We start from the raw sequence: 24,398 nt of genomic DNA on the forward strand, positions 1-24,398 counted from the left end.
TATATATATATATATATATATATATATATATATATATATATATATATATATATATACACGTATGAAAGTCTTGTTTACCAACGTTCCGCCTGCTGGGCTAGCCGTCGTCCGGGCCACCAGTCGATATATATATATATATATATATATATATATATATATATATATATATATGACACCAATTAAAGCGGACGCTAACCCCGAAAGTTTATATATATATATATATATATATATATATATATATATATATATATATATATATATAGATAGATAGATAGATAGATAGATAGAGAGAGAAAGGATATGCAGGTCGCACAGGATTGAAAGGAAATATTTATTTACTAACGTTTCAACCGTGCCACGGCCTGCATCAGAGTGAACGATCTGGTTACAATGCAGTAGCTTTTATGGGCTGAGGTGAGGGCACCATCAATGTGGTAATTCATTCGATCAAAATAGTCAATAGTGACATTACAGAAAATAGTCAATAGTGACATTACAGTGTCGATGTCGATGAGCAGATATGATTACGGTAACAGGTCCACATGTGACATGGAAGTCATTTACAATCCTAACTTCTGTAAGAACGCATGTAAGCAAAGATTTCAAATCCCGCACGTTGTACGACTTCGTCGGAGAGAACGCAACAGATCCCGGTCGATAACAAGGGTGCCTTTGGAGCAGCTGCAGCCGGCGCCCAACCATCACCCGGGCACCAGGGGGCGCTCACGCTCCAGGAGCCGCACTAGATCCAGGCGTCGTTTGCAACCCAGGGAAAGAAGCCGCTCCAAGTCAAGGGAGGCGCAGGTGCGCTTCGAGGAAAGGGGCTCAGCATTTGGTGGCAAGAAGACACCTGAGACCGCCTGAGCGGGCAAAGTGAAAGGTACGGTGAGGGTCGCTGCTGGGGACGTCACCGCGGCAGTGGCTGGGAGCATTGATTACAGAGTAGAGCAATTGATTAAGGAAGTAACCTCTCTAAGAAAAGCGAATGAAGAATTGACCAGACAGGTAGCAGAACTTCGAAAGAAAGCGCAGCAGAACCCTGCCAGTGTAGCAATAGCTAGACCTGTAAGCGAAAGCAACGATCCAGGGCAAGAAGATAGCTCCTCTGCCCCTAAAAAGCGGGCGGTGAGCTCCGAAGATGACTCGGTCTTTTCGGCCCTCAATGAAATTAAAAGGTAATTAAAGCGATAAGAGAGACAACGGAAAGGACTAACTTTAAATTAGACAAATTATGGAAATGGAGGCTAACGGCGGAAAAACGACTTAGGAAAATTGAGGCGCGAGGGGATGACGACGATGAATGTTTGCCATCAGAGGTGTAAAGTGTAAAGTCGCTCCCTGGAACGTCAGGGGCCATCACAAATAGGACATTAACAAGTAATAGCAAGGCGGACTCATCTAATAACCATGGACAATAATCATGTATTCAATGTGTGGCAATGGAACTGTCGCTGATTCCAACACAAAAAGGGAACCACTGTGACAGTTGATCAAATCGGATGAAGACCAGCTTACTAGGTACAAAACGATATTTGGGGGTAAAGAAACGTGGAATGGATTGGCAACCCTCATTGACAAAAAGCTACCATACATAGAGCACGACATTCATCTTAGACATTCCAGAATTGAATGTATTCCAGTGGAAATAATACTCAACAGGAATAGAGACAAGCATTTTCTGTCTGAACATTTACAGCCGCCCCAACGACATGAGACAGAGCTTTAGAGCACTCTTCAACAAGGCACTTTTGGTTGCCAAAACTGCCCCGCTCATTATTGGAGGGGACTTTAATGCTCCCTATCACACATGGGGATACAGCAGGAATACAAAAGAAGGAGAAGGTTTGTGGAGCCTTGCCGTGGATCTGGGGCTATGCCTGATCTCTGATCCAGCATATCCCCCCCGTGGTGGCACATCCACATGCAGGGACTCCACACCTGATCTTACTTTTGTGAACAACTCAAGACGAGCTAGTTGGGAAAATTCGAATATCGATCTCGGCAGCAATCATTATATCTTACACATAACCATGCACATGCCGAGGCAGGAAGCTAGAATCTTCAATGGCACAGACTGGGACCTTTTCATGAAAGCCAGAGCGAAAAGAAGGGAAATGGGAACATTATAGGCTGAGAAAGAGCCCTTTCAGATATGGGTCAACCATCTCAGACAGGGCGTCAAAGAGGCCACTAAAGAAATTAAGACAGAGGAAAGCGTTGAGATTATGGATAGCAGGCTGGCCCGCTTTATTGAGGCCAAACAGTCTATAGTACAAAGATACAGAACGCAAAGACTCAACTAAAGGCTCAGAAAGAAGATAGCGCAACTAAATAAGCAAATTGAGGAGCACTCGAAGACACTCGCAAAGCAGCAGTGGGGCGAGATCTGCGACTCAACTGATGGTAGAATTAAACACGGGGGTAATTGGAATCTCCTGAAACACTTGCTTAAGGAAAATTAAACAAGGGTGAACAAAAGCACGGCAATAGGTAAGTTGTTTCACCAAGAAAGCCGGGATAGAACGCAATAGGAAATCATGGATCGACTGGCTGCCAAATATCTCCCGCTTAAGCGACCAATTGATGGAGACGAGTGCTATGCATACTCCGGTAGTATTTGTGAGGAAATGGATCGCGACTTCACGGAGAGCGAAATGAGGACGGCTCTCCACAGTCTTCACGGTAGATAGGTGGCTGGATCCGACGGAATAACTAACAAGATCCTTAGCAATCTGGATGATGAATCAATCACTTAGATATCTAAGTGACCACTTCAATGAACTCTGGAAAAAAGGGGTGTGTCTGGAGGAATAGAGGGTGGCCAACACTATCCTCATACCAAAACCAGGTAAACAGCCCACTCTAGACAACCTCCGTCCTATTTCGCTAACATCATGCCTAGGTAAGGCTATGGAACACGTTATTCTCAATCGACTCAAGAAATACGTTGAACAAAAGGGCATCCTACCGTACAACTTAATCGGCTTGCGCCCTGGGCTGTCGACTCAGGACGCTATGCTCCTGATCATGCACCAGCTCGTACAGGCCAGCCCAGCGCACACGAGAGCGCTCTTGGGTTTGGACGTGGAAAAAGCCTTTGACAGCAGATATCATAAGGTCCTAATTGACGTTCTCTCTGAGATGGGGCTAGGCAAGAGATTTTTTAACATGGTTAAGAACTTCCTCGGAACCTCATGTTAGGGGAGCTTAAGTCAGAGGCAAAGAACTTGGGAAATTTGGGCACCCCGCAAGGGGCAGTACTCTCGCCCATGCTATTCAAGTTAGCAATGTCTAGGGTTGCAAGAAATTTGGAGAAAATTGAGGATATATATTACATGATATATATTGTAGAGAATACACTGAAAGATATGGGGGTGAAATGCTCGGCCTTCAAATCGGAACTTTTGGTTTTGAAACATCGTAGAAGAGGTCGAAACTAAGAGGTTACATTCTGACAGACGAGCCCAGAGTGAATTTACACACTCACTAAGGAACTACAATCAGGCTATCCGAAGGAATCAAGTTCTTGGATTCCACATAGAAGCGAATAATGCGAACTATAGAACAACACAGCATATCTCAAATAAAACCGGTGAAGTCATTAGGCTACTAAGGAGAATTACCAATAGACACAGAGGCCTGGGGGAAGAGAGTGCTTTAAGGCTAGTTCATGCTTTTGCTCTGTCATTTCACTTATGTGATTGGATTATTCAAATTGACTTAACAAACTTAACACGATGATTAGGAAGCTCGTTAAAGCTACCTTAGGGATACCGATTAACACTGCAACCGAGAGACTGATGAGCCTAGGGGTGCATAGCACAATAGAGGAAATTGCGGAGGCTCAGCAGCTAGCGCAACAGGAAAGATTGACAAAAACATGAGCCGGCAGGAATATACAACAGGCGATAGGGGTAGAGCTAAATAGATCAAGGCGCTCACTGGAGGATGAAGTGGAGTTAAAATGTCACGGGTATAAACTATTTACAAGGTGTGTTTACAGGAGATAGATAAACAGCAGCTGAGAATACAGAGAGGCTGTTTCCACGAACAGCACTTCGTTCTCCTCTCCGTCGTCGACATTGTCTGCTTGCCTACCGTAACAATATCATATCCCTAATCCCACCTTGAGCTGAGATTAGGGATATGATTAGAACCACTCCCCTCCCTAGAAACATGCATCCAGAGCACAATATCAAAAGGAGAAAGGCAAGAGCTAAACCACTCTTGCGGGAGATAGAACAGCAGACTCAACAGGCGGCTTGCGTAGGTGCTGCCAGGGTGAAATGGAACGAAGCATATACTGCCGTAGTAGCAAACATTCAAGGGAAGGTACAAGATGTCATCACTGTCTTTACCAAGGATTCCATGGGGGCGGAGCAAGTGGAAATTGCTCTAGCCATCAGGAACAATAAATGGACTTTCATTTACAGCGATTCCAAAGCTGCTATAAAAGGTTTCGATAAAGGCTACGTGGCCGTGGTTGCAGCTAAGCTTATTGAAAACTTAATGAGAGCAGCATTCCGGGCAAGTTGGTAATCCATTACTAAAGTATTATTGCGCAACAAAAAGACATGGACGGGAGAGAAGAACGCACACACCTTGCGCTTGGTGTGTGTGTTCTTCTCTCCCGTCCGTGTCTTTTTGTTGCGCAATAATACTTTAGTTATTGAAAACAATATGACTATGAGAACTGAAATCCAATGATTTCCTGCGCATATGGGAGAAGTGGACGAGACCTGGGCAAACCGCAATGAGGTTACTCATGACTTGGCACGAGGTCTTGCTAGCCGTGACAGTCACAACCGAGCCGTCCACCACCAGGCCGGGGAATTTAGAGATCATTTATTAAGATATGATGAGATTACTAAACACTACTATCTAGGACGCAGACAATTTCCATTGCCAGATTCAAAGCTGAACACATCTCAGGCAGTTTCACTGCGACTGTTGCAAACAGGAACTTATCCCACGCCTGCCACCTTGATAAAATTTATCCAGAAAGGGAGATCAAGAAAAATTGTCACGCGTCCAATGCCATCATTGGGATCAGACACATGCTCGCGAGATTCCCCGTGACTCTCACCAACCCTGAAAAAGAATGGCTCCATTGGAAGAAGATGCTACAGAGTTCATATTTTCAAGATGAGCTACGGGCTGTCCAGAGGGCCCACGATGTCGCTGAAGGGCTGGGCCTAACGGTGCCATCGTGGGTGCGGCCCGCCTTGGCTTGAAAGAGCCGAGCCTCAGGACTTTTCTAAATAAACATTTTTCGCACACACACATGACAAACAATGAAAGCTCAGGAAAAAAACATAAAAAAAAGACGGAGCACCCGAAGCACTATCACAAAGTTGTCACAAAACGCGTTTATGACAGCACGCGACAGGTGATATTCCACAATGTTTTCGTTATGCCTGAACGAATGGTATATGGATTAAGACTGATCCTATGACTGTCGTGATGCGTTTTAAATCCAGACTGATAAATGGTGGCTTTAATTTTATTAAAACAGAGGCCAGGCATACCAACATTAGGGAGGCTTAGGGCGTCATAAAACGAATCCTGAAGCTAGTTTCTGTTTGACCGATGCATTGCTTTTCACAAGTTCAACACTCCAGAAGGTAGATGACGTTAGCGCTGTCACACGTGAGGTCAACGTTAACTGACAGTAAACATTTTCTTTTTAAGTGTAGGAAACTGTTTTTGATGTAGTCATGTGCGCACAAACTTTGCAGCGAGATTCATTGCAAAGATGACGACCTGCGTCATCTGATGAGGGGAGCAAATCACTAAAGTTTCGCAGTCTTCTGTAGACAACTTGTGGTCGTTGTGGGGAGACATATTTAAGCCGCTTGCTCTGTGTTAAAATATTGAAGTATTTTGTTGAATAATGGTTGACATTTGGAGCTGATGCCCAGTGTGTCAAAATTAGATTAGTATGTGAACTTTTCTTGAGATTTGTTGTTAGTGCTCAGCAGCTGCGAGCGGTTGAGACCTTCTGCGCGTCTAATGGCGCGTGTACTTATTTCCGACTGATGCTTTTGTTCAGTGAGTGCGCTTCGAAGTTGGTCACAGTTCCGGCTGGTAAATTCGCTGCTGTCAGAACATATTCTTTTACGACAAACTGCCTGGCTACACGGAATACTAGTTTTATTGCGTTTGTCGTGGCTACAGTTGAAGGGAAGACACTGTCGTCGATCCGTGGGTTTCCTGTAAAGATTGGTTGTCAAGTTTCGGTTGCGCCTGGCGAGGACAACTTGTCTTTGGCTGTTGAGCCACTTTCCTGGGAGCTTGCGCAAATGAGTCAATCGCGACCGAGAAAGTCGATCCGGATTGGGCTTGATCGCGATCAAAAATGCACCGTGTGACACCCGTATTAAACATCGGTTCAGTTGAGCCTGAGTGGTCGCTTCCTTCCCGTGGCCTGCTCCCTTCTGCATGATCAGCTACCGTACTCGTGTTTCTCTGAAGATGTTTGCTCTGACGGGCTAGAAGAGAGAGATCAGTTGGCGTGCCATTGCAGGAATGGACCACGGCCGGAGCGACGAGGAGTGCAGACCCTTCGGTCAGCTCGGTGCTCTTGTCTCGGAGTGGATGTTTCTCGCCAGAGTGCCTCCACTGGCCACGAGCCACTTGTTCGAGCGACCCGGAATGTGCTCCTCTACAACGTCGATGGAAGGCAAGACGGTGATCGTAACTGGCGCCACATCGGGTGAGCAATCCCCCTGAACACCCTGGTATTCGTTCTTTGTTTTCTTTGTTTGCTCGAATGTTTGTTTGTTTGTTGGTTTGTTTGTTTGTTTGTTTGTTTTCTACACATAAAATCAGCCCCGTAAGTCTACTCAGTCGTACAGACCCCAACTGTTGCCAGCAGTCAGGTACCTCACAGCTCCATGTTTTCTCCGGTGTGGTTCGTGATCGGCAAGGGTTGTGAGACAATTCGAGGCCAAAGTTTATACCAACCTCGAGCTTCCAAAATATCGAGAATTTTAAGTATCTGAAGACTTACCTAGTTGGGTTTGCATCGACACCCGTGGAATGGATCTGCACGACGGAGGAAAATTACAACGTCGACGTCAATGCCATGAAATAACGATTGAGGCGTCCTGAACTCCTTGTGGACCATTACATAGTCAACTTTCTCGTCCTCAATCCTGTTGAGCGCTCGTCGCAAGTGCCACTTCTTCGGGACTTCTACGAGCAAATCCAGTTTCGGACCAGCTGCCTCTGGAGCATGTGCATGCCAACACTCGAGGACGCTGTGTAGTTAGCTCTCTACCAGGTCGCGATGTCATCTTAGCTGTTTTTAGCCGATGCCAGAACTTAGCTGTTGGTTACAGCCAGTGCATCAGAGGGACACGCCTACCGCCACTGACTCGAGAGCTGAGCTACTGCAAGCCAGATTGAAGTTTCTGCAGATGCAGTTTGAAAGCCGAGTGGAGGTACAAGCCTCGCGGCCGCGATGGAATCTGCGACCACCTTTACCCGACGAACAGCCGCAGCGAGGCTCCGTATCTAGACTGCTACTGTCAGCGCTGGCCTTGGTGACGGGGTCATCATCATCTTAGGACTTAGCCAATCACTGATAATGATGGGCAGGTTCATTTCAGGGCCGGGGGGCTGGATGGCCCAGCGTGGCACCGTGCGCGGGATGGATCACGGACTATGCGCTTTGCAACCCACTTCGCTGTGAGCGTCGTCTTTTCACCCATCTCGGGCGGCGCTTCCAAACATTAACCAACTTTTCTGAAAAGAGGCGCTCGGCCGGAGCCAAATTGCCAGCATGCCTTGCCAGGCTTGATCCGCCCAAAGCCTGCAGCATCCTCCTCACCTTCGTTAACTTACGTTAAGCAGTTCTGTCTTCTGTGCAACAAATGAAGTCACGCCACAAGACTGACGAGGAACGCAAAAAGCTAGCCGTCCGTCGCCTGAAGTGCGGTAAACCAGGGCACATAGGTCGTAAGTGCAGAGCAGCGAGGCAGTTCTCAGGGCTACGCGTTTCCTCGCTATGCGATATGTGGAATGTCCGAAGGTCGGTCTTGAACTCGGTAACAAGCGCAAGATTGTTTTCTTTCAAAAACGAACGTTGGTAGGCGTTCGTTCTATAAAGGATCAATATAATGTTTATCCGTTGTTGTCCTCGAGTCGGTCGCGCACTGCAGTTGAATGTCATACGGGCACTAAACTCAAACCCTTACCGCATGTTGCATCATACGCCTGGAACAAGTGCTTCAAATTTTACTTCACACTCAGGTCTCCGTAAATCTCTTCTATTTATTGTTGAGTTAAAAACTAAACAAAAAAACGTTCGATAACTTCTTTACTGCGCGCCATTTTTCTGACTAAATAAAGCAACCTAATCGTTGTTTAGCGACGCCAATCGGTGGCAAAATTGTAGGCGAAAAATTGAATAGATTTCTTGCTTTGATGCTATGACTGCGATTTCCTACAAAGAAGAATACGCCAGAAGAAGCCGTATACGGATGCTTTACTGCTGTATTCTGGTGAGTCAGTGGAGTTTTCCAAACGTTGCTTTTTCTTTTTTTAAAGCAGTGTCCGTGTGTGAACAATGACGTAGCGTTGCCAATACTAAGTACGAGACGCAGTATAGAAAGTTGATATCAGTGTAATACGCATTCACCTACTTGAACTTATTGTGCTAACGTAAACGCTGCGACACAATGTTGGTACATGTCAAGTCTTGTTTTATTGTGAAAAGTCGCCGAAGTTTGTAAGGAATTCTAGTAGAGAAAGCTATGCAGTAACTATGCAGTATTGCGGGAGCGTGTGCGTTTCACGCTATTGTTACTCGTCCGCGAACCGATGGACGACATATTCCTTATGAAAAGCGGAAAAGAGCTTATAAAGTAATGCCACTGCTATTTGAAAAGCGATGCAGCGCACCCGAGATTAGAGCACTGCACGGGCTGATTTTTTCAGCCCGGGCCCGGCCCGGGCCCGTTTTTACATTGGGATGCCCGCCCGAGCGCGACCAAAAGTTTTATGGCGAGACCCGGGCCCGGCCCGGGCCCGTAAATAATCTACCGTTACCCACCCTGCCCAGCCCGCCACCCCTTTACCTTAGGTCCGAGCCCGGCTCGAGACTGGCCCGAACCCTGCCCGAGACCGAAAAAGACATGTTTTTCAGAATCGAGAGGCGCGAGGATAACTAGCTGTACGTTACATGCACACCACCAGAAAGTCCGAGCCCGGCCCGGGCCCGCGTCAAAAAACCCGAGCCCGGCCCGGGTCAAAAAGCACATGCCGTGCCCGAACCCGGCCCGAGCCCGTGAAAAAACTTACCTACCCGGCCCGGGCTTTTGGGTAAGCCCGTGCAGTGCTCTACCCGAGATTACGCAGCAGGCATTTGGAGCGAAGCTCGCACCGGTGCTTCTCTCGCAGGCATTGGCTTGGAGACGGCGATGGAGCTTGCGCGGCGCAAGGCACGCGTCATCCTGGCCTGCCGAGACGTGGAGAAGGCCAGCGCGGTCGCCCAGCTGATCCGCGCCGAGACGAAACAGACCGCCGTGGTCAAAAAACTCGTGCTGGACTCCTTCGAGTCGGTGCGCGAGTTCTGCGACCAAGTGAACCGAAGCGAGGACAGGCTGGACGTGCTCGTCAACAACGCCGGCCTCATCAACTGTGAGCAGCTCAGATTAGTGGTAGTATTATGGCTGCGCAGCATGCATACCTCTCGAGCCGTCTCAAAGGAAATAAGACCGCAGAGACTGGGTAAGCTAACGCCTAATTCAGTTACGCACACCTATACCGACGTGAATTGCTTTGTTGCACTGGCACCACTGGAACACTATACGAGCACTGGATGGATTTTACTTTAGACTCTACGTCATTGTCATCAGCATACATTAGGTTTTTTCACAAGTGCATGTAGTTAATAATTTAGTGAAAAGAATACACGGCTTAAGAAGAAGCTTTAGCTTTATCAAGGCCAACTCCGATTTTTTCATATAAATACATTTAAAACGCAGACATGCTCTTGTGATACAACCGCTGCACCAATTTGTTCGTTCTTTTCGAGCGTACTTTATTTATTTATTTATTTATTTATTTATTTATTTATTTATTTATTTATTTATTTATTTATTTTACAATACTACAGGCCCACCTCGGGCCCATGAAGGAGTGGTCACAGCATGAAATATATTACAAAAAAAAGGAGAAAAGAAAGAGAGAAAAGTGAAACCATTCTATCCGAACAAAGAACATAAGCACGCACAAAAGTGAACGTATTCAATAAATACACAGACTCTGCTTAAATGAGCGGTTCGCACAAGCAGGAAAAGCAACGTTTACGATAAGTATGCAGCGACAAGAGGCTGCATATGAAATACAGATAACATCAGTCACTTTACTACCACTCGAATTGCAGATTCTGAATACTGTCAATAAATGCATTGACAAATGAGCAGTTTACAGCATCAGAGGGTGGCATGTTCCAATGGGAAATGGCATGTGGGAATAAAGATGACTTGTGAGTGTTATTATGACTGGGATGGGGCCGTATTGATTTATTATGATTATTTCGGGCAGAAAGTCTGAATGGTGCTTGAACGTATGCTGCTTGCGGTATTCCATAGGAGCCGTGATAGAGGAAGTATAGAAATTTTAATCTAGAAATCATTCTACGTTGAGCTAGTGGTTGAATGTTAGCCTTGACGCGCTGGTTCGCAATACTCGCTTGACGCGAATATTGCGAATATATGAATCTCAATGCTAAGTTCTGTATGCGTCATAGTTTGTCGGTTAAATACTTCTGGTGCAGGGCACAAATTGAGTCAGCATCCTCTAAAGCGGATCTAATGAGGGTTCTGTATGCATTCAATTGAACGCTAGGAGGTGTGTTTCTGAGTTTTCTTCTCAAGAAATGCAGCTTACCTAGCGCCTTGTTATATATGTTATTTATATGAGGTTCCCATTTTAATTCCTTTGTAAGAGTGACCCCGAGATATGTGACTTCATCGCATATTCTGAGTGAAAGTTAGAAGCATTTACATTGTCCGCGTCTATTTTCATTTTTTTTTTCAGGTTCGACAGAGTTCACGTACACAAAAGATGGCTTCGAGGCCTGCTTCCAAGCGAATCATTTATCTCCGGTGCTGCTGACTCTAATGCTACTGGGTGAGTTCTTTAAATGCATGTATTACAAAACAAGTCTTATCTGAAATGCTGTCCGTCAAGATTGCTTTAAAGTGAAAAATGTAAATTAGAGGGCATGGCCAGTGGCCCGTCTATCAGTGATGCGTACAGGGGCCCCACCATATTTTGGCAATACAACTCTTCAATACTTCACCATGTTATTCATACATCAAATGGCCACGCAAAATGAATCAATTTTACGGTCTCAGTGTGTCTCCAAAGCGAGTGTTTCCATTTATTCGCGAACGGTTTGGTAGTCTGGAAATTGCGGGCCATTCTTCTTATACGCATAAGCCGCGACCTGCTGCTCGCGTCGTCTGCTCTGCATACTGCTTCTGCTGCTGTTTTGCTTACCCATACGGCTGCAGTGAAGTCGGGACAAAGCTGGTTCGCTTGACGTGAAACGCAATGAGCGCTTCGCGCTGAAAATAACGTGTTAGCTCAGCAGTGCCTGAAAATTTTTTTCAGCTGCTTATTCACATGTCACCCATACAATAACCCGGGATATGCGATAACCTGAATTCGACAACTGTGACAGAAAAAAAAATTTTTTTGATAACGCGGGCACTGCCTTATGTGTGCGCTGCTTGCAACGTGAAAATTCGTTAAATTCAAATTATCGTGACTTTTCCAGGTGTCGGAAAGTGCTGTGTATACGCCGCAATCGCCTAATATGCAACCGGGAATTGGCGCTGATACCAGGTGTCAGTTATAGACAGATTTGCACCCTTATTTTTAAGCGTGTGGATTATCTTACAGTGCACAGAGCAACATGTGGAACAACAAGAGCAATCTGCCAGTTTTGTTCGCCCAGAGAAGCTGCGGAAGAGCGCGCCGAGCCGGATCGTCAACGTGTCCTCGGACTCGCACTGCATCGGCGACGTGTCGCAGCTGGAAGCGAAGGCGCGAGGGAGGTGCACGCTGCGCACGCCCTTCGCGGTGTACGCCAACAGCAAGCTGGCCATGTGCCTCTACACCGTCGCGCTGGCCGACAAGATCAAGAACACCGGTACGCGGGTTTTACGGCCAACTCCCCTCACTCTTATGCAGCCACACAGAGAAGTTTACAACCGGAATTTCACGTACGCGTACCCGCTTCTTTCTTAAGAACGCGTGACCATGCTGTGCGCGTAGCTACGAGCATAACACTGGCGCGAAATAAATGTCGCACCGGCCGGGAATCGAGACGGAATCTGCTGCGTTCGCCACTTCCCTAACGTTCGAGGGTTGTGAACGAGAAGCGCCATTACAGCTGACGGATCATTCGTTCAGAACTCTGCTTGTATACGACTGACTGACTACCGGAACAGAAAATTAAGGAAAAACTGTCTCCTCTTCAGTTTCACGTCCAAGCCAAGGCACCGACCATGTCAAGGTGGCGTCACGGACACAGCAACATTCCTTGCATTTACGAGAGCCATTCGCAGGCAGGCAAATTGTCAAAGGCAGCTACGTTGAATCTATGGCTGCTTTTGAGTGCAATGTAATAATAATTTATTTAAAAAAGAACAATTAACTAACGCCGTCCAGAGGTTGCCAAAATGTATGACGTCACGGTAAGCTGATGCGGGAACTTGAAGATTGTGACAGTTGCCACTTTTTTTATATATATATAAACGAACGTTTTCAGCGCAAAGAAGACGAGGACAAAAGGAAGACGCATGAAAACAGTACCAGCGCTGTTTTCATTTGTTTTCCCTCTATCTTAACTTTGTTTGAGTTAACGACTGTCGGTTATGATGAACCAACTAGAATATTCCGAGATTCTTCTACGGGATTTTTTTTCTTTCTCTTTTTCCGTCCAGAACCGTGGCTACATCAATGAGGCAGCAGTATACATCGCATTATTATTATTTTTTTCGCCTCGCATATATGTAAGCCCTGCTCCGATAAAAGCTTTCTGCGGCTCTTGTTCAACAGATGTCCCTTTGAATTCTTGCGCGCCCTGCAAATCCCTGTTTGTGTTTCTTGCTGGGCAGGAGTGTCCCTTTAACTGCGCAGCTCATAAAATAACTCCTGCTGCGAGATTGCTTGCCCCGGCGTGCCGCGTGGTGCACTCTGTTCGTTTGTCATAATGCCAGCGTTATTGCGCAGCGAAGATTTGGAACGCGCATGTGTGCGCGCAGCACTTGTTAAATCTCATTACGATGTTACGGGTTCAAGTTCAAAACAGCACCAAACAACCCTCGCTCACCCTCAGAACGTAAACGTAACTGCAACAAGCAAATAACCAGCTGATTGAAATGAAAAAGAACGGACAAACACTCTTCAATAAATATTATCACAAAACGACTAACACCACACGAAGTTGGAGAAGTACGGGATTATACAGGGAGAACAAAATATTGGAACACACAATGCAACGATAGAAATGGCAGCATTAATTACCTGAGGAAATGCGTGTTGATCTATTGCCGCAATTTAATCGCGGTTATTTTCCATAACTATTTGGTCGGAAAGGTTATTCCACAAGCAAATGGAGCGTGCAAACATTGATGAGTGCTACAGCACTGCCGTAGGAGCGCGTGAATCACGCAATCCACATTTGGCGCGTATGCGACGAGGTTTTCCTATCGCAAAAGACGGTGGCTAAAGAGGTGGGCGCAGTTATGAAACAAGGGCTATGTGAAAACGAATAGCTGACAAGAGAGACCTAGTTTGATTTGTGGTACGCTTGTGTAGCCGTAATAAATGGAAGGAATAAAAGCAATGCTCCTATTTTAAATTTCGTTTATCTATTTGGCCCTTGAATACTTACCGAAGCGCAGGCGGAGCAGCTGATGGCCTGACTGCGGAACGAAGCACGTGCACGACACCTGGCATAGGTTGGCAGACTTCAGGCTCTGCCCAGGCGGGAAAACCCGCCAATCGCAGCCTTGGCGCAAACTGTGCAGAGCGAAACTGCACAGGCCACAATCGGCTGTGTTGAGGCACGGTTTCCTCAAAATCAAGGACCTGGAAAGTTTCCCATCCACGCTTCGGAAAGGGAGGAAGCTCAGCAGAGCGAAGTGCGTGTACAATGTAAAAGCGTGTTATTTCGGCGAGCTGCAACTCGCAAGTACAGCGAGAATCCTACGACATCGAGTTCGAGATAAGCACTCCGACCTCCGTTCTCTAGCGCTTAAATGTGTTAAATTTGGGTACGTACATAATGTCAAAGCGATCAAGTACATATATGACTAATTCAGTTAGCTATGTAGCTTACGGTCAGTGGTACAAAGCTCGCTTTATAAGGGGCGAGTGGCCGACCTTCGCCTGTTCAGTTGCGCTCTCGCTTCAGCTCTCGCTTCCTGTGCGCTCGAGCGTGTTAACGCGTATCTTCGAATGTGTTCTTCACGGTTTTCTTCCGTTTTTATTTGCTGCAAATGAGATACGTGCGTGTCCGCTTTCGCGGGGTACAACCGAAGGCAAAACAAACCTAAAGGTGGACGCGAACAATATTTTTTTTATTTATTTGTTGGAACGTGTGTTAGCATTTGCTAGCTAAAACCGGAACGTTGAGCCTTCAGAACGTACGTGCGCGATGCTGCGTGGATTATGATGTTTATCGTGCGTGTCTTGAGTCTGACTCTAGCTGCTCACTCCGTGTTACACGGCGCGCGCCACGGTGAGAGACAGCTGAGCTTCGCAGTAAGTGGGAACGTGACTCTAGCTCGAGACAGCTATCACGTTCACGGCAATTTACAACGCTACAGTAGCGTCGATTGCGGCGTTTCTTCGTGGCGCGCGGAGCTGTCGCGGTTGCCGACGTGCTCGTCATCGTTCTGATGAGTGAGCCAACAAGCACTTCATGGCTTTATGGCAGTTCGGCGGCGCATCTGACTAGCGAAGAAATTCATAGCTCTCTTTCTGGGTGTTAAATGCGCAAAACATTCGCAATGTGAACCAAAATTAAGTTAAATCGTTGTGTCGCACTCGCTAGCTGCTTAGGCAACTTAGCAAAGGAGTCGGACTTTGCACTACTCAATTATTACCTCTTCGCACCAGCAGGTGGCACTACGCGTCTTGCAAAACTCCAGAGTCTGACGTCTATAGTCGCCCACCAATATTTTCTCAGGCTGTGTGCTCACTCATATATCCTCAAGCGTGCTCACATTCGTCGGCACTATCTCACGTTAACCAAGATCACACTTAGCGACACCCACTTGCATCGACTGCCACTCACCACCACTCGTTCACATCAGCGTCATCTCAAACTGACCACCCCCAATTTGTGCTCACTATAGCACTGCAGTGCGTCCTGCAGTGGACATAAATATAGGCTGATGATGATGACAGCACTCATGTCGATACTCGCGTTCGTGCTCCCGTCAACTCGCCACTCACACTCTGTCGCGGAATCGAATCCCGGCCACGGCGGCCTCATTTCGATGGGGGCGAAATGAGAAAACACCCGTGTACTTAGATTTAGGTGCACGTTAAAGAACCCCAGGTAGTCCAAATTTCCGGAGTCCCCCACTACGGCGTGCCTCATAATCAGATCGTGGTTTTGGCACGTAAAACCACATAATTTAATTTTAAGTAGTCGCCTTGTCGAAACGTTGGCTCCTGCTTTCACTTTGTTCTCGTTCTGCTCATCGCCCTGCCTTCCCCGTGTTTTCCTTGAGTTACTCAGGTATGCTGTACATGCTTTTCATTCTAGAATTTTTCTACACATCTCTTTAATCTTTTCTCTTCCTCAAAACATCTCTATCTACATTGTACGCCTACCTCTGCCTGTAACGGATCCAGTGGTCACTTCCCTTCTTTTTTTTCACCAATACTCTAAACATTTCTTGATTGTCTCGACTGCTCAACGGTTGATGCTTCCGTCCACTTTAAATCCAAGTGCTTCTCGCAGGTGTATTTTACCTACGGGTATCATTGGGTGAATCCCTTCGCATTCCATTAGGATGTGCTGAGTGGTCAACAGATTTTTGCTGCAGCATACGCATGCCTGATCTAGTTCCGAATATTTGCTAAGGTATGTTTTTGTCCTTAGGCAACCAGCTCGAACCTTAAATAGGAAGGCACTTCCCTTCGTGTTACCGCACAGATTTTTCCTTCTAATTTCTTTCTTCTCATTCTTGTAAATCTCCATGGTCTTCTCCAAGCACATCGAGCAACAAGGATTGTTTCCCTACAACATGATCGGCTTTCGTCCGGCCTTGTCAACGCAGGACGTGATGAAGCTTATCAAGTGTCAAATCATTGACAATACCACAAGAGATATGAGGCATCTTAGGCCTAGACCTGGAGAAGGCGTTTGACAATGTCTCCCATACGCACATTCTCAACTCCATCTCAGAGCTCAATTTGGGAGAAGCCTTCCACAGATACATAAGCTCATTCTTCAGGGATCGCAAGGCCACGGTCAAAATTGGTGACCTCCAGTCTGACAATTTCAGTTTGGGCCCCAGAGGCACGCCACAAGGAGCGGTAGTCTCACCACTACTTTTTAACATTGCCATGAAGAAACTATCGGAAAGGCTGTCCAACATAGAAGGGATCAATCACACGCTCTACGCCGATGACATAACACTCTGGTGCACCGAAGGAAGCGAAGGAGATGTTGAATTAGGCTTACAGGAGGCTGTAGATCAAACAGAGATGTACCTGGAAAGTACGGGGCTTAGATGCTCCCCGAGCAAGTCTGAGCTCCTCCTCTACAGGCCAGTCAGGAGAGGTCCCAAACCTAGAGGCTGGAAACCGTTGTCTGAAATAGACATAAAACTCTACACTAAAAGCGGCTGTACCATCCCCAGAGTAGACACCATTCGGGTCCTGAGCATGTTCATCGAATCCAATGGCAGTAACAATACGACGCTCAACAAGCTCACAGCCAAAACCGAGAACATGATCAGGCTCATTAACAGAGTCTCGAATACGCGTGGAGGCCTTCAAGAAGAAAGCCTCCTCAGATTATTCCACGCCTTTCTCATGAGTCACATAGTTTATATGGCAGCCATGCACAATTGGCATAACTCCGAAAAGAAAAAAACCTAACACGCTCATCAGAAGAGTACTAGGCATTCCGTTACGGGCGAGCACGGACCTCCTTATGCAACTAGGAGTGCATAACACTTTAGACGAGATAATTGAGGCCCAGGAGTCGGCCCAACTGGCCCGTCTATCCTGCACCCCGGCTGGAAAGAAGATCCTGGCGGTTCTTGGGATCAACCCTATACTCATGGAAGAACGGAAATGTCAAATCTCAGAAGATCAAAGGAATAATATACGAGTCGCACCGTGTCCCCGTAATCTTCATCCTCAACACAACGTAGGCAGACGCAGGGTAAGAGCCCTCGTTCTCCTCAAGAGTATCAAAGACGATCCCCACTCGGCATGTTTTGTCGACGCAGCCCAATATGGACAGTCGTCTAACTTTGCCACTGCCATCGTTGATCACAACGGACAGATAGTGAATGCAGCTTCCCTGAAGTGCTCAACTCCATCCAGAGTGGAGCAGGTCGCAATTGCTATGGCACTCCTAGACAGCAGCAAAGCACAAATCTTCACTCATTCGAGATCGGCAGTCAGGGCTTTCGCTTCAGGGTCCATTGCTGAGGAGGCTCACAAGATTCTCAAGAACAAGATCATCTCTACGCACACCATCACGTGGTTTCCGGCGCACCTCGGACCCCAGCTTGACTCCTTGCCCAATCTCAATGACATCGCCCACTCCCAAGCGCGCGCACTAACCCACCGCGCGGGAGCAGGGGCGAGCTCAGAGGCCGGGGTTCTCGAGTTTCGGGACACTCTCATCACTTTCAACGAAATCACTAAGCACTATCACCTGGGTAGGAGGACTTATCCTCCACCTCATAGAAAACTGGCTAGACCTCTGTCGTCCACTTTACGCATGCTTCAGACTAAGTCCTATCTCAACCTGGCCCTTTTTCATTCAATCAGTCCAGAGGCTTTTAGCTCTACTTGCCCCGACTGTGCGGCTGTTAGCCATCTAGAACACATGCTCTGGCGATGCCCCTCATTACAGGGGCCCAATCGCATCACGGAAGAAGAATGGAGTTCTGCCATCCAGAGCTCAGAACTGTCACGACAAACTTGGGCTGTCCAGAGAGCCCACGATGCGGCGGTTAGACTCGGCCTACCCGTCCCCACGTGGGAGCGACCCGCAGCTCTGCCCTAGGGCAGGGCTTCTCAGGACCTATTTAATAAATTTCTTTGCCTGTCTGTCTGTCCATGGTCTTTTCACAGCGAAGCTGTGAAAAGACCATGGACAGACAGACAGGCAGCGAAGCATGGTCTTTTCACAGCGAAGCTGTGAAAAGACCATGGGCAGACAGACAGGCATCCACGGTTTTATGGCATCCGCACGAAAAAACTATCATCATCAGCAATGGCTCGAGCGTCGTCGTCATCTTCCACTGCTGGCTGCGTTGCCGCTCATCATTCCAGCGTAGAATTTCACTTCTCTTCTGTCTTCGTAATGGGGAGGCCGCGTTTACGGGGGTATGAGCCATTCATTGTCTTACCTGACGGACAGATTAAATAACAGAGGTGATACGCGAATGTGCGAGCGTACCTATCGTGACGATGACTACTGATCAGGACAATACATATGTTCGTACCTGTGTTCAAAATTCTGTCACCTCTGTGTCGGGCGCTAAACAGCTTCACTGGTCATCCACCTTCACAAAATGGAATGGCTGATGAACTTTTTTTTTTTCATTCGTTGCATCCAATTCACTCTCACTGTTTCCCTCACTTTCTTTCTGATGACTCCTGGTTGTCTATTTTCCCTTTGAATTACCCTGTACTTGGTTGCCAAACATTCTCAAGAACACCCACTGCACTTCTTCCAACTTTTGGTGGAAGAAGTGCCGAGGAAGTGCACAGTGACAGTGACGAGCCGATATTGAAACGATGAATCCTGATACGTCGCAGATTTACTGAGCGTATACGTATGTTGAATATGAAACTGTCGCGTCTCTTATATGCATATAATGTGTGCAGTAAACATTAAGAGCAACACACATGTTGCTGTAAGAGACGGAGGGTCATTTTTCAATTGTACACGTCACTTGTACCAAGCAAGGTCGAGAAGCGCTTATGCGTTCTGCCCGCAATGCGACCGCCGCGACACGTGATCAACACGCAGTCAAGGGCGATGCCCTAAAGACACTGCTCTCACATACTTGTCATGATTTCTGTTCGTTCGCTTACTTTTGCAGGCGTCACTGTAAACTCCCTCCATCCAGGCCTGGTGCAGACTCCCATAGCAAGCCATGGATCATTTTTGCGCAAACTGATTTTTCAAGTTGCTGCGTACACCAAAGGAAAGGTGATGACGCCCTTTTTACTCTGTTGGCCAGGCATACATTAGCGCTGTCAGGATTTGTCTTTATGTCGGGTATGTTGCTGTTGGATATCTGCTCTTTCTTTTCATGGCGCATGTATCAGAATTGAAAAGAAAAACCATGTGGAAGACACGGCAATGCCACCTTATGGGTGAAATATTTGAAAAGTTGTAGATTACTTCTGACCAAAATTTTTCAGGATATGAACATACAGCAGCGTTAAATGTGCATGAACTTGTCCAGGTTACGGCTATATTGTGGAGGGCTTCATTTAAAAGTTTGGGTGAGTTGAGTGCAAAGGATATGTGGTACCCAATGTTTCGTTGCAGTAATTGAGGTGAGTGCGTATAAGAGCAAAGTAAAGCGGAATTAAACAACGGGTACGTTATCGTGAAATCACTGCACATAAATGATACAGGAAAGTGCGAATCCCGCATTAAGAGGTATTTTGATTGTATTGTATAGTATACTACTTTTTATTGCACCTCATAAGCTGTTTACATTGCCTAAATGGTGCTGTGGGTATGAGAGTAAATAAAAAAAAACTGTCAGCCCTTCCACTGGGGTGGAGATGGAAGACCAGCGAAGCTGTACTATAGTGGGAATTATGTATTTCCAATGATGACTATTAATATGTGATGGTGTAATTGGTGTGTGTGTGTAAAAACTTTTTATTTACAAAAGTCCTGAGGCTCGACTATTTCAAGTCGAGGCGGGCCGCTCCCACGATTATTTGAACTATTAAAGAATGGGAAATAGATATAGGATCCGGTATTTTTCATTTATTTGGTGACCACAGGGACCATGGCCTTATGGTCGCTATGGTACACCGCCATAGGGTGTACGGCAAAGGCTGGCACGTTCTTCATAAACACGTCACCAACGGCGCACGCGTTCGGTGCGAACGCGGGCAAAACGCCGACGGCGTCGACAACAGTTCTGCGCGTTGCTAGTGCTGCTACATGTCCAAGTCTCTACAGCTCCTCAGAATTTTGAGAATGACAGCCCATAAACAAATATGAAACACACCGGCAGCGCATGCCTTTTATGTAAAATCTTCTCAGACTGAAAACTTGTACACATTCGCTTACTAACTGAATTAATAAGTATGGTGTCAGCGCGCACACGCAAACATGAATAGATCGCACTCGATGACCACACACAACCGCTGTCAAAACGGTGGCGTGAGCAAGCGCGCCAGCAGCAGCGAGCGAAGGTTCATGCGGTCTATCGCTTCAACGGAAACTGAGCGGCGAAAGTACAGCGCATACTAAGGTAGGAGCCGTGTTGCAGATCGCTTTCAAGATACGGTGCGCGCGACCGCTCGTTGCCGCGCAAAGTGCAAGCACGCAGTTAGTTGCTTCCCTCCCTCCCTCCCGTCCCCCCGCAGCCTTTCGCGCGACAGAAGAAGTCGCGTTTGCTCTCCGCCGTGCATTCACTGCGCCGTGCGTTCGCTCCCCGGGAAAGCGGGTTTTCTCGCGCGCTTTCACTTGCACATACAGCATACGGCCAATTAGTGTTTTTACAGCGTGTAGGAAAAACTCTCATCTCTCATTGACTGTACGCGGTATGTGCGAGTGAAAACGCGCGAGGCTTTCATGGGGAGTGAGCGCACGGTGGAGAGCAAACACGACTTGTTCCGTCGCGCAAAAGGCTGGGGGTGTGCGGGAGGGAGGGAGGGAGGGCAGGCGACGTTTAGCTGCGGCACCAAATGCGTATCTTGCGACCGGGCGCAAGGGGAACTGGGGACTCAATCACCCACGCGAAAGGAGGAAAGCGGGAAGGCATCGCGGGAGGGAGGGAGGGCGGCTTCTGCTCTGCGAGCAATTATAACTGCGTACTTGTACTTCGCGCGCACCGTATTTTGAAAGCTATCTACCTTTGTATGCGCTGCCCTTTCGCCGCTCAGTTTTCGTTGAAGCGATAGACCACATGAACCTTCGCTCGCTGCTGCTGGCGCGCTTTCTCACGCAAGCATTTTGACAGCGGACGTCAGCGACGCGCAGAACAACGCCGCGCGCGTTCGCACCGAACGCGCGCGGCGTTGGTGACGTGTTTATGAATAACGTGCCAGCCTTTGCCGTACACCCTATGGCGGTGTACCGTAGCGACCATAAAGCCATGGTCCCTGTGGTCACCAAATAAATGAAAACCACCGGATCACATATCTTTCTCATTCTTTAATAGTTCAAATAACCAATTACCCCATCAGATATTAATTGTCATAATTGGAAATGCATAATTCCCGCCATAGCACAGCTCACAGCTTCGCTGGTCTTCCATCTCCATCCCAGTGGAAGGGCTGACAGTTATTTTTTTTTTCTACACGCGGACACGACCATCGGTGACTGTGCCCTTAACAGCATGGCTCTAAAAAAAGTAAAAGTATACCGCGTCGCACTTTTTTAGTTAATTGGGAAGCCTAAACACGCTGCTGAAAAGCCGTCTGTATATATATAACCAACAGACGGCCGTGCAAGGCGCACAGACAACCATACAGCTGGCGGTGGACCCGGCGCTCGAGAAGACCACGGGCGAATATTTCGAAGAATGCGTGCGCGCCGACGAGCGCTACCGTAACCCGCTGCTCAAGGACCGGGCGCTGGCCGAGGAGGTGTTTCGAGCTTCGGTCAAGCTGGTCGGATTTGACCAGCAGCTGCTGGAGAGGGCCATCGGCAGCCCGTCCAACCCGTGCGCTCTGCAAGAGCGCGCAGGCTCAGCGTCACGTGCGCACTGAATGGCCAATAGCAACGGTTCCCCGCCGCCCGCATGTACCTAGCTATTTTAATTGGTAAATGCGCTTACAGTCCAGACGTTAGACTGCAATTAATTATCCTGTCGTTGACTATTGTTTCCATTGATTTGAGTTTGTCTCGATACATTTCAATAAAGACAGAGGTGGTTCCTGATGGGGGCTCCTGCATCTGCAGTGCGCATTACATAGATTACAGAAAGTAGTTCACAGCACAGTGCAACAGAACTCGCTTTTTTCGTTTCACTTTAGAACATCCAGGATCACACAAAATAGGTTCATACACCGCCATTATAATAATAAAGTTATGAAACAACAACTAATCGCTTCAAAATAGGAGTTTCGGTGCATTATACACAAATACACATTAAACATAAATATTTGCACTATACAAGTAAAAATGTAAACCGCTTAATCCTGAGAATCGAAAGTAATTAGTGATATCGAGCATTTGTTTTATTTACGTGCCGTCTACGTTAATGTTCATTGATGTTCAAATGCTACTAGTCTGGAAAAAACATTTTTTTTTGCATTCGTGACTGCTGAAATAATATTGAACACATCGCTCTTCATGTATGTTTGAGTAATGGCAACTTTTATTGGGATAATTTTGTATTGTACTTTTAACTATACCTTTATGGCTATATATTCAAATATTGTATTACCGTAATCATTGACATGGTAATGGTGAAGCTTCTGAACTAATGAATAAATAGAAAAAACTTTCTTGTACGTAGGGTACCCTCAGTTATTCGGTTCTTTCTGTTCTAAAAATATTTAAGCGACTTTTCGCGTATTACTGAAGAGCTTCAAATTTAAAAATAAGAATTGCAGATGGTCGTGTGCCAAGGTTGAGACAGTTGGTATGGAATGACCCGAATGACACTTGATAAAAGAACACGCATAAAGCTTTGTTTCACGTTTGCGGCAGCCTTGTCCGCGGCCCGCTAAGCGATTAAATAATTATTTTTAACCCTGTGATGCCCAATATATAAGTTTTGCTTTGTTCATTTCGTCACCTCAACATTTCAATTTAGGCGCAGTAAACTTAGGCATAACCATAGTAGCGTTATCGATACGCTGGAGGTAGTTTTTAGTTGTAGTTATAGCAGCAAACCAAGCACCAAATAATTAATTGCTATACTAACTGAATTTTCTTTCATACAATTTCTTTTTTTATATATAAATGTGGTCCACATGGACAGAAAGAAAGGTCATCAAGTTATTATAAATTTTTTTGTTGGGGAACTGTCTTTGGCTTTGTAGACTGAACTGACTGGCTAGCGCGAAATACAAACACAAAGATTACTTTAGCTCTTGAGCAAGCTAGAAGAGAAAACAAACACAAAGTGTCCAAGTGAAATCATTTTACTTGACGAATTCTGACACAAGGCCCCCGTTTACATAACCGATAAGTTTTTATCACACGAGACAGCGATCTGCACAGCACGTCTTCCTCAGTCAATCAATCAATAAATAAAAAAACACCGCATATCCACGGGGTGAATGATGATGAGTGGGCGAAGCTCCGGAGGGAATCATCGGTAAACCGTGAATCTTCCGTGTAATTCGCCCAGTCTCGCCGCACTAAATCGAACGATTGACTTCCACCAATGACACGCGCCATATGTGACGTCATTCCTATTTTATAACAGCGCCCTTCATTATAATTGCACCATCTCCCGCTTAAGGGGACGCTAGCACAAACACGTTAGAAACGTGCAGCACTCTCTAGTAAGGGGGAGAGGCCACAGCGTCTTACGCAGCCGTTTACACATGCCGGAACGTGCACCGCGTTTGACGACGCCATCAGCGTTTAGGAATACGGGGGTAAGGCGGAGAGGCCACAGCGTCTTACACCAGCTTCTTGCACGGGCCGTAACGCGCTAGCACAAACGCGTTAGAAACGCGCAGTCTTTCGTTAATGTTGGGTATTTATTGCCATCGTGGTGCGTGTATCCATAGCCTCCTATATATATATATATATATATATATATATATATATATATATATATATATATATATAGGAGGCTGTGGTGTATCCATGTGCGCTTCGTGGCGTAGTGGTTAGCGCCGCGCGTTGGGAAGCGAGGGGTCCCTGGGGTTCGATTCCGCGCTACGGACACAACTTTCGTAATTTTTTTTTCCATAAAAGTAGACGTGGCTATCTACTACGACGACGACGA

General features: G+C 46.7%; 1 protein-coding gene across 3 annotated transcripts; it reads left to right on the forward strand.

Moving 5' to 3' along the window:
• Nucleotides 1-296: 296 nt before the first annotated feature.
• LOC119443167 (retinol dehydrogenase 12) lies at nucleotides 297-24,136 on the forward strand. Of its 3 annotated transcripts, none has more exons than XM_037708331.2 (7): nucleotides 301-880; nucleotides 6,527-6,715; nucleotides 9,406-9,645; nucleotides 11,050-11,142; nucleotides 11,920-12,169; nucleotides 19,335-19,444; nucleotides 21,928-22,166. In XM_037708331.2, the coding sequence occupies exons 2-7, from the start codon at nucleotides 6,529-6,531 to the stop codon at nucleotides 22,038-22,040; spliced, it is 993 nt and encodes a 330-aa protein (XP_037564259.1). In that variant the 5' UTR covers nucleotides 301-880; nucleotides 6,527-6,528; the 3' UTR covers nucleotides 22,041-22,166. The 3 variants fall into 3 exon arrangements, with proteins under 3 accessions (XP_049518579.1, XP_037564259.1, XP_037564258.1); XM_037708330.2 differs by having other exon boundaries at nucleotides 311-880; nucleotides 11,975-12,169; nucleotides 21,928-24,136; XM_049662622.1 differs by lacking the exon at nucleotides 21,928-22,166 and having other exon boundaries at nucleotides 297-880; nucleotides 19,335-20,215.
• The last annotated feature ends 262 nt before the right edge of the window (nucleotides 24,137-24,398 follow it).

Source organism: Dermacentor silvarum, chromosome 2, assembly GCF_013339745.2.
Source record: "Dermacentor silvarum isolate Dsil-2018 chromosome 2, BIME_Dsil_1.4, whole genome shotgun sequence".
Taxonomy (NCBI): Eukaryota; Metazoa; Arthropoda; class Arachnida; order Ixodida; family Ixodidae; genus Dermacentor; species Dermacentor silvarum.

Bases quoted from the DNA above. Each gene is read 5' to 3' on its own strand.
- LOC119443167 (XM_037708330.2), top strand. From the start codon at position 6,529: ATGGACCACGGCCGGAGCGACGAGGAGTGCAGACCCTTCGGTCAGCTC. The intron at 12,170-19,334 runs GTACGCGGGTTT...TTACTTTTGCAG, and splicing joins CGACAAGATCAAGAACACCG to GCGTCACTGTAAACTCCCTC. The intron at 19,445-21,927 runs GTGATGACGCCC...TATAACCAACAG, and splicing joins CTGCGTACACCAAAGGAAAG to ACGGCCGTGCAAGGCGCACA.